We start from the raw sequence: 10,425 nt of genomic DNA on the forward strand, positions 1-10,425 counted from the left end.
GCTAGCTTGGTCATCCTATGGTTAGCTCACTATTTGATGAAGTAACCATGGTTACTTCCTTACCATTGTTTAGTTAGTGCGTTACGTTTATTTAATCGTTTACGCGTTCGCTCTGTTACTTAAACGTTCTCCGTAATACTTACTTGTAATTGGTTCACGATGTAATTCATTTCGTATTTATTCCTTATATTTTTATTTATCCTACTTGAATATAAATCCGTAGGATTTTAATCTCGTAATTATATTGTGATTCTCGTAATCCTCGATAAGTCGTAAATACGGTCGTTTTTCAAAGTTCATTTTATTCGAAAACTAATAGCATTTACATACACTCATTTGGTACGTATAGTCGTAATATCAATTCCAAAACTCATTTTCTCATGCACTACATAGTGTGGGCTCAAAAGTTTTTCCCGTCTGTCAGGGTTACTATTCATTAAACATTTTACAAGGTCTCAATAAGTCGAGTTATTACAGCAGCCCATGCAGATTAGAAGTCCAGCAGATCAAAATTGTAGTAGAATCAGGATTCTTGAAACCCAGACTGGTGCAACCGCGCGCTTCACCAGCGTGTGGGCGCTGCAAATCTGCCTCCCGGCACGGCTGCGCGCTACTACAGTGCGGGCGCGCTAACTCTCTGGAAAAACTTCTAATTTTTATTTTCTTGCTGGTTTAAGTTGGTCTTTTCACGAGCAATCTTCTTGGACACACTCCTAGCAACAATTTAGCACCAAAATAATGCTAAATTATCTTGATTCCTGTTATATATCTGAAATGCAAAAACACTATAAAACCACATCAAATACACAAATAATTCGAGTACAAAACATCAATTCAAGCCTTTATAGAGCATTCTAAGTGGACATAAATGCCACTTAACAAGATGCAACACCAGAACCAAGCATAATGGAAACTACCAACTCTGTTAGAGTTCTATTTTTTCTTTCGGCTTTTCCATTCATTTTCGGTGAATAAGGAGCAGTTCTCTCATGTATAATTCAATGAGAGTTATAATATTTGGTAAATAGGTTTGATTCGTACTCCACTCCTCTGTCACTACGAAGTCTCTTGATTTTCCTATTGTACTGATTTTTAACTCTATTCGCAAATAACTTGAACATGTCAAATGTGCCACTTTTGTTTTTCATAAGATAAACAAAAGTATAATCAGAAAAATCATCGATAAATGTGATAAAGTACCTCTCACCATTTCGAGTTAAAACTCCATTTAATTCATATATATCATAATGAATTAGATCTAATTTAATCACCACTGACCTATGGGGAGTCTTTGTGATTTTTTCTTGAGTACAATACTCACATTTATCTAAATCAGAGAGAGACAATTTGGGAATTATTCCTAGGTTGCTCATATTTCTTATGTTTCGTTTATTAATGTGACAGGGTCTATTATGCCAAGTAGTGAAATGAGTCAACATGTAAGGGGAAATAGAAATTTTATTAACTTCAACATTCAACTTAAACATTCCATCTACGGCATACCCTTTACCCACAAAAATACCATTTTTTAGTAAATGTATATAAATCAGAACCTATAGTCTGGATAAACCCTCCCTTATTAAGTAAAAACCCAGACACCAAATTCTTTCGCATCTCTGGAGTATGCAAGACGTCCTTCAGCAATAGGGTCTTTCCAGAGGTAAACTTGAGCTCCACATTTCCAATTCCAGCAACATTGGTGGTGTGGGAGTCTCCTAGCAGCACCTTCTTGTCCTCAGCATCTGTATATGTCTTGAACATTATACGGTCATAGCAGACATGGAGGGAGGCACCAGTGTCTACCCACCACCCATCAACTCCACCAACAAGATTAACCTCCGTGATCATCGCTACAAAGGCTTCCTCAGTGTTGTTAACTTGCGGAGGAGCTTGGCGCTTGAGTCTGCACTTCTTCGCCATATGTCCTAGCTTCCCACAGTTGAAACAGTGGAACACTCCAGCGGCATTCTTGGGTGGTTGTTATGTTGTCTGATTCTTCTGAGGTTGGGAGTTTCCTTGTAGGTTGCAGTTGGCCTTCTTGAAATTCTTCATCTTAGGCATCAGACCCGCACCAGAGTGATTCCTTTGCTTATTGTTGGACACAACCAACACATCTTCCTTCTTATTCTGCTTCCGAGATTCCTCTTCAATCCTGAAGCGAGTGATAAGACTTTCTAAGGAGAATTCCTTAGTCTTATGCCTTAGGATATTCTTGAAGTCCTTTAAACTTGGTGAAAACTTGTCTAATATCACAGCTACTTGAAATTGCTCATCTAGTGGCATCCCCTCCGTGATGATCTCGTGTAAGATCATTTACAGCTTGTGTGATTGTTCCTCAACCGACTTATCATCGGTCATTTGGAACTTGAGATAGTGGCTCATCGCATATTTCTTGGCGCTAGCCTCCGCCGTATCATACTTCTTTTGAAGTGCTTCCCAAATTTCTTTGGCCGACTTATCAGAACTATGGTAATCGTACAAATTATCGGATAAGCCGTTTAAAATAAAATTCTTACAAAGAAAGTCATTTTCTACCCACAAATCTATCTCCTTAGCAATTTCAGTATTAGTTGGTGTCACAGTTTCAGAAGATTCACTACTAGCAGGGGCAGGCAACAGGTTTTGGGGTCGATAAAACATTAGCTACTTTACGCATGGTAAGGAAAAATAACATTTTTTGTTTCCAACGCTTAAAATGCACACCCTCAAAACGGAAAGACTTATAAATATCAAAAGCTACATTACCTGAAAAATCTACAGTAGACATGGCAAGCAGATTCTTAATAATCATAAAATTCTGAAACGTCTTAAAATTGTTGTAAAAAATATTTAAAAAAACAAAAAATGAATTTTTGAAAGAAATTATTTTACGATTATTAAAATCTGAAAAATAGAACGAATATACCGGATTTTTCTGGGATGAGCCACGGATCTCGCTTTCTTTAAGACGTTTTGCGGCTATGTCCAAAATAGTGCTAGACAATCACGTTTGCCCCGTCGTCCCCAGGATAAAACAGCCCAAAAAAAAATCTTTAACGATAATTTCTTGCACCTAGAAATTATCGACCAATGCACACCCAAAATAAACAAATATACTGCTCGAGATTGTTGTCTTCGGTTTAAACAAACTCGACTCTTTATATAAATAGTAATGATGGCTACGGATAATATAACATGTAAGTGTACAAGAGATGGTAAATTCACCAAATGTATAAATATTAAAAAGAGTGTGTGTAAGAGATTTGTATAAGTACAAGAAAGAGAAAAGATGTAAATATTTTTTTTTTTGTATCAAACTTGTATGCAACAAGCTCCTTATATAGGCTAAAGAGGAGCCATAATCTTGAATAAAAAGTACAAGAAAAGGCACCCACTATGCTTGCTTAATAAATTAATGCACCAGTTACAAAATGAACCTGGACACCAAATCAATCAAATTCAAAAAATAATTATTTTACTTTCATTTACTTATATGTTACCCAATCTCAAAAAATAAAATATTTGATATTATTATAAAAGTATATTTTTTAGAAAATATTCACAATATCCAACATACTCCGTTTGAGCGGGGACGGGATATTTGTACCCGGGACTCATCTTTGAAAGTCCACAACTTGCCTTGGATTGGTCCAAGTATTCAATCACTCTGCATAGCCTTATTCATGGCACTGTGACTAACAAATTTCTTGAGTCTGAGGTGGTGGGAGCTCATGCCTTGTATGAGGTGAGCATTTCTGTTAACACGTATTTTATTGTTCCGCTTTTCAAATCGGATTTTTCTATACGGCCGAGGGCTCTCCCGGTAGCCTACTCAGCAAGAGGGCTCCTAGGAGAGCCTACTCGGTCCTTTTTAGTCGACTAAAGGGCTCCCAGGAGCCTAGTCGGACGAAGGGCTTCCCCAAAGCCTAGTCGGAATTTTCTATTTAGCCGACTTATATTGTGTAGTACTAACTATCTACTGTATGCACACTTTTAAAGGCTAATGCTTAGTTTGCTGTCTCGAACATTGAAAACCAAGCCTTGAGAAAAAAGAGTGTTGCTGTTGAGAAATCAAGTAACGAGTTTGAACAAGATGTTAAATATTGGGAGGCTTCCCCTCTCTATTCCCGAGTAAATGGCCACAATGGCTGCTACCTCTTATCAGGCGAAGTACTTGTTACAAAATAAGAATCTCAACGAAGACGTAGAGGGGGTGAATGACAAGTCATCGAACAGAGCTTATAGCAAGATTAAACAAGTTTTGCAACAAGCTTCAGGATTCTATGAAATTATGTGGACCACACTTATGGTTTCTCACATCAGTAGGCTGACTCGCTTTCGGGATTCTGTTTGTATTTCTTTTAAGAATATGGAATAATATTGTTCAGCAATAATTTCTATTTTTAGTTTAAAATTGCAAAACATCGCTAACCAAACGATGTTATAAGGATAAGGGGCGTAGTTTTTCATTACTTAAAACAACACAAGTTTGAAGCATGAATATTAGGCCATAAATCGACTACAAACATGAAATTCAAAGAGTCAGAGCGAGTTCTGGATTCCAACCGGATTGGCAGCGGCTACACCTAAGTCTATTCTTTGATGAGGGTGGAATAAACCACAAATCTCCGCACCAGGAGGCTCGTTATAAACGATAAGCTTATTATTATCCAATACTTCCATCCACGTAGTCTTGCAATTTGGCAAATTGACATCTGGCCCTGCATATTTCAATTTGAATGTAAAATGAGTCGCAAGCACACCTCATTTGCATGTTAAAGCAATACTCAGAAGCCTCGATCATCTAAGATCGGATGCATCTTATATATTTGTTAGGATTTCAGTTGGAGCGAGTTCATTAAACCACAAACATAATTTAAAATTAAGCGATGTTTTGGAATAAGAGTAATAAGCAGGAGTGATCACAGAGTGAGGTTTAACATCCACTTGATCAGTGGCGTAACCAAGAATATAGCTCAGGAGGGACAGAATAGTGTTTGGGGTTGATCCAACTCTTATTTTATATAAGAGTGACTTGATGTTTTTAGTTGTACACTGACCATGCATCGTCTACGTTTAACATCCACTTGTCCAGCTGATCTTCCTTGGCGGTGGAAAATTCTTTCTGCCAGAATTATTTCCAAAAAATTATTATTATTGATAGAGGAGGACGGGTCAATGATATATACAACAAAAAAACTGACCTGTAAATTGTTCAAAATTGCCTCTAAAAGTTCTATTTCCTCGGCTAAATTCAGTGGCAGAGAATTTGCTTTGCCAGCCAGAACAAACGAAAGACTGTTTTCTTCTACATAGCTTGCGCTGTCTTCTTCGGTCCACTGCTAAAGACATTTTTTGTAAATAATAACGAAGAATAATAGACAATTGAATATAGTATAAAGCTCTTACAAGGGCAGGAGTAACATCATCTTGATTTGCCAAAAATGGAACACTTCTGCTCATAATCAGAAACTTATCTCCGCACTTGATATCAGCTAAATTATCAATACTTGGATCTTGCAATAATGTAACTAAAAAGACAAACAGAGCAAAACAGCAACAAATATTAGAGGTGTAGTTTCAGGTAAGCAAGCTACTTGAGGACTAAAAGAGTCTAGTGTACCTGTAAAATTAGATTTTGAGTTTGACTTGATTAGGCCGGTGTTTGGATGCACATTGTACTTTTCTGGCGCTGTAGTGCTTACCTGCAACATGTTTATATAATGATTAGTTTGTTACTTGCACGGTCTTTCTTATCTCCCCAATAGCAACTTCAAGAGTTTGGTCCAAAAAGTTTAAATTCAAATTTGGACCGAATCCCTCTTCAACTCCAGTAATTTGGTCTAAATTTGGATCTTTAGGTTATTCTTGGAGATGCGTTAGTGATAGTATTTAACATTGATCAAATTAATATTTATATACCTTGAACGCAACATGATTATGATCACAAGCATTGATAAGGTTAATGGCAAACGTACTTGGCTTCTTGGACTCAACTTTGAAGTACGAAGCAGGAGGCAATTGTGAAAAATAAGACATTAATTAGCTCATAATTGTTTTTGATCTGCAAGTAAATGACAACTGACAAGAAGCAGGAGTACATAAACATTGATACAATTGTAGTACTCACAATTGAGTTTGAGGTCAAGCGGTTCAATCTTCAATAACTGTGTATTCTTGTTTCTTCTGCATGACATATGCAAAGATAAATAATGATTACATAAGTGATCCAAGGAAACAAATTAGTAGACTTACTTATCATCCTTTGCACTGTCAGCAACAAGGACCCCGAAATATGCCATGAAATTATATTTAAGAATTCAAATCTCTAGTGGGAAGATCAAATGGTAGATTTCTAATATAGGTTGAATGGTTAAAGTTGTTGATAAATTATACGTAGAAAAATGAGGAACTGTACCTACTATTTTAGTGCTATAACAAACCTTATCGATCGTCTAAGACGTGGCTTTCTTTTGGGTCACCTTAGGAAAGAATGAGTAATGTCAAAGATATATAAAATTATTGTCAAAAATTATTATAAAATGACATGGTAGGGGTTAATGTGACAATATAAAATAATTTAATTGGTGCAGTCATTATAAATTCAATGTGATAATATAAAATAATTTAATTGATGCAGTTATTGTGAATACACGAGTGGTATGACACGTAATATTTATAACTATTTTTAAAAAAAAATTGTATCCTCACATTTTTCATAAAAGCAAATTTCTTAGAGTGTATTCATTTCTGTTTTGATTGATACTAAAATTTATGAATTTAATAAAATATTGTTGTTCTTAATTGTTAGGTGATTTTGATGGAGTTAGATAAAAGAATCTTGCAAGTTTTAATAATTTGAAGAGTTTCTTTTCCAGAAATTCTTTAATTTCATGAATTTATCTCATGAAATTTAGAGAGATTTTAAACTATTAAGAATATACTAGAAAATTTATCAAAATTCACCACTTTTAAAAATCTATTTACTTTTGAATACTATCATATTTTGACAAATTTTTTAAAATTAAAATTAAATAACACCATATTTTCATAAATATTTTAAATTTAAATTGAATACTCTAATATTTTAAAAGACTTTTACAATCTTTCTCTAATACCGTCATATTTTAGAAAAAATCAAAATTGAATGCCTAATATTTTAAAATAATTTTTTAAAATCTTGATTGAATATACTCGAGTGAATTGCAAAATTATTCTCAATATATATACTCACGAAGTACTATTACCGGGATATGCAATTATCAAGTTTTATCTATCACTAAAATTCAGGTTTGAAATTTATTTATTTGATTTATCTCCGGTTTCGCCGGGGTCCGATCCCATACAATTTTCATCCAAATTTTATATTTTTTAAGCTCATAATTTATGTTAAATACTCTACAACAACATATCTAAATAATATAATTAATTAATTCTGTTTTCAATAATTATTTTTATTTTCGATAATTCACTACTTATTTTACATTCATATTTTTATTTTTACTTTCATATTTAATTCTTATATTATGTTCAATAATTAAATAATATCCAAACCTGTGAAAGCTCACGGCCGATAATGTTTCTCTAACTGGCGTGATTATTGCGTGAATCCGTAAAATTTATCCAGTACACACCCAAAAATAACGGTTGCAGGTTCTTTACAAAATAGAAAGAAAAAAAAAAGATATCCCCTTTAAGAGATCCAAAGAAATAGATTGCACTACGGGGTTAATACCGCGAACAAAAAGAATTGTTCTCTTTAATATACGGTACAAAATTTAGTAGATACACAATGATATCTTTTGTTGATTTGGAATTGTAAGGATTATATTCAAGTTATTTCAAATTTATACATAGTTATATGTATTGATAGAATTTAATAATTCTATACACATATAATTCTCTAAAGTAGAGATAAGGACCATAATTATCATATCTAATTATCGAGATTAAAACCGAAGGCGGAAGCGTACCTGAATCCATGAGGCGATAATCATAACGGTATCTGAATATATATAGTGTTCTTGATTATTCTCTTCCTCAATCAAGTACTCCTTAGGGTTTCTCAAATAGTTCTCCCTGATGGCTAGAAGATAAGCCGTTACGTGTACTTGATATATTGGGAACTATAACCCTTTTGTATACCACCTAATTAAATCTCCCATTATAATTTAATTGGGCCTGGTATTAGGTATCCACTTATTAGGTCCATACAATAAATTAAATCTAATAGGGTTTCTTATTTGATCACTTATTTTAACTCAATATAATAAATAGCAAATATAATTGATATATTTATATGTAACCCATAAATAATTATTATTATTAAAATAATAATAACAATCTCCCACTTGGGCTTCATATGAATCCAGAATCAATTATACCAAACTTTAGTGCGCAACTTTATGCTATTCATCGTCCTTAAATTTTACCAAAACAATTCGGTCCGTCTACAATATATGCATGAGATTTTGGCGGCATTCATCATAAACTTTACGTGACTAAACCTTACATGGTCACCACATAAATATATTCAACGACATGAATCAATGCATGGATAAGTGGCATGAAAATTACATATAATGTGATCTATATAATGTCTATTTCCAACTAGTCCTTAGTCAATCTCTAATGAGATTGATTCCAATTTTCTCAACTCAATGTTAAACCACAATAATAAAATTGAACAAAAGTAGAGTGACATTTAATAAAATTCCATCAACTGTATTCTGTAGAATATAAACAACTCAATGTTTATTACATAAAACACCAAAATACTAAACTCCCACTAAACCAAAGTATCACATAAGGTAACACCCATATGAGCAGTATGCTCGTGAAAAACCTTAGGTGTTAGCGCCTTAGTGAGCGGATCCGTAATCATGGAGTTAGTGCCAATGTGTTCTATCGAAATCTGTACACTCTGAATCTTTTCTTTAACAACTAAGAACTTAATATCTATATGTTTTGCATCTGTAGTGCTCCTATTGTTGTTTGAATACTCCACTGCTGATTTATTATCACAAAATATTTTTAATGGTCTTTCAACACCAGCAAAAATACGTAAACTAGTGAAAAAGTTTCGCAGCCATAAAGCTTGATTGGATGCCACAAAACATGCTATATATTCTGCAGCAATGGTGGATGAAGCTATGAGCGTTTGTTTGGCAGACCTTTGTGAAATCGCCCCACCAGCCAGTAGATAAACATAGCCCGAAGTAGATTTTCTTTCATCTTTGCATCCTCCAAAGTCAGAATCTGAATATCCAATGATTTCTAGATGATCCGATTTCCTGTATGTGAGCATATACTCTTTTGTTTTCTTCAAATACCGTAAGACTCGTTTCACTGCTTTCCATTGCTCCATTCCCGGATTACTCAAATATCTTCCCAATATTCCAACAATGAATGCTATGTCATGACGAGTACAAATTTGAGCATACATTAGGCTTTCCACTGCCGATGCATATGGTATCCTTTGCATTTCCCTTATCTTAAGTTCATTCTTGGACACTGTTTGAGACTAAATTTGTCTCACTTAGACACGGGTGTATCCATTGGTGCACAATCTTTCATGCCATACTTTTCCAGGATCTTTTCGATATAGCTCTTTTGTGACAATCCAAGAATACCTCGAGAACGATCTCGATGTATCTGAATTCCTAATATAAAAGAGGCGTTACCAAGATCCTTCATCTCAAATTGATTAGTGAGAAATTTCTTGGTATCGTGCAATAAGCCTATATCATTAGTAGCAAGTAAGATGTCATCAACGTATAAGAGAAGAAAGATAAATTTGCTCCCACTGAACTTGTGATATACACAATGTTCCACCAAGTTCACTTCGAAACCATATGATATGATTACATGATGAAATTTGTGATACCATTCACGAAAAGTCTGCCTGAGACCATAGATGGACTTCTTTAATTTGCAAACCACAGTCTTTGGATCTCCAATGACAAAGTTTTCTGGTTGCACCATATAAATTGTCTCGCCAATGTTTCCATTGAGAAATATCGTCTTTACATCCATCTGATGTAGCTCTAGATCATAATGAGCCACAAGTGCCATAAAAATTCTAAATAAGTCTTTCATGGGAACCGGAAAGAAAGTCTCATTGTAGTCGATACCTTTCTTTTGAGTGAATCCTTTAGCGATTAGACGAGCCTTATATCATTCGATGTTACCACTCGAATCCCATTTGGTTTTAAATACCCATTTGCAACCAATAGGTTTTGAGCCTTTAGGCAACTCGACAAGATCCCAAACGTCATTTTCTTTCATTGATTGCATCTCTTCATTCATGGCATCAATCCATTTTGAGAGTTAGGACTCTGCATTGTTGAAGATTTAAAGGATCATCTTCCCCAATGCCAATTTCATCTTCATGTTCTTATAGAAAAACAACATAATCATTTGGAATTGCGCTCTTTCGCTCTCTAG

The 10,425-nt window shown here is 34.5% G+C and overlaps 2 protein-coding genes across 2 annotated transcripts; both read right to left on the reverse strand.

Annotated features, from left to right (window-relative positions):
• Positions 1–4,442: 4,442 nt before the first annotated feature.
• Positions 4,443–6,367, reverse strand: LOC141662118 (vesicle-associated protein 3-1-like). Its single transcript, XM_074469168.1, has 8 exons — positions 6,235–6,367; positions 6,110–6,165; positions 5,902–5,975; positions 5,603–5,684; positions 5,389–5,510; positions 5,184–5,318; positions 5,040–5,104; positions 4,443–4,700 (listed from the first exon to the last, which is right to left on the reverse strand). Exons 1-8 carry the CDS (start codon positions 6,279–6,281, stop codon positions 4,646–4,648), a joined length of 636 nt encoding a protein of 211 aa, XP_074325269.1. The 5' UTR covers positions 6,282–6,367; the 3' UTR covers positions 4,443–4,645.
• Positions 6,368–8,767: 2,400 nt separating this feature from the next.
• Positions 8,768–9,463, reverse strand: LOC141661065 (secreted RxLR effector protein 161-like). The gene has a single exon (XM_074468048.1). The coding sequence runs from the start codon at positions 9,461–9,463 to the stop codon at positions 8,768–8,770; it is 696 nt and encodes a 231-aa protein (XP_074324149.1).
• Between the last annotated feature and the right edge of the window lie 962 nt (positions 9,464–10,425).

The sequence above is a fragment of the Apium graveolens genome, chromosome 5, assembly GCF_009905375.1.
Source record: "Apium graveolens cultivar Ventura chromosome 5, ASM990537v1, whole genome shotgun sequence".
NCBI classification, from domain to species: Eukaryota; Viridiplantae; Streptophyta; class Magnoliopsida; order Apiales; family Apiaceae; genus Apium; species Apium graveolens.

Bases quoted from the DNA above. Each gene is read 5' to 3' on its own strand.
- LOC141662118 (XM_074469168.1), bottom strand. From the start codon at position 6,281: ATGGCATATTTCGGGGTCCTTGTTGCTGACAGTGCAAAGGATGATAA. The intron at 6,166-6,234 runs GTAAGTCTACTA...TATGTCATGCAG, and splicing joins GACAGTGCAAAGGATGATAA to AAGAAACAAGAATACACAGT. The intron at 5,976-6,109 runs GTGAGTACTACA...CGTACTTCAAAG, and splicing joins GCTTGACCTCAAACTCAATT to TTGAGTCCAAGAAGCCAAGT.
- LOC141661065 (XM_074468048.1), bottom strand. From the start codon at position 9,463: ATGCAAAGGATACCATATGCATCGGCAGTGGAAAGCCTAATGTATGCT.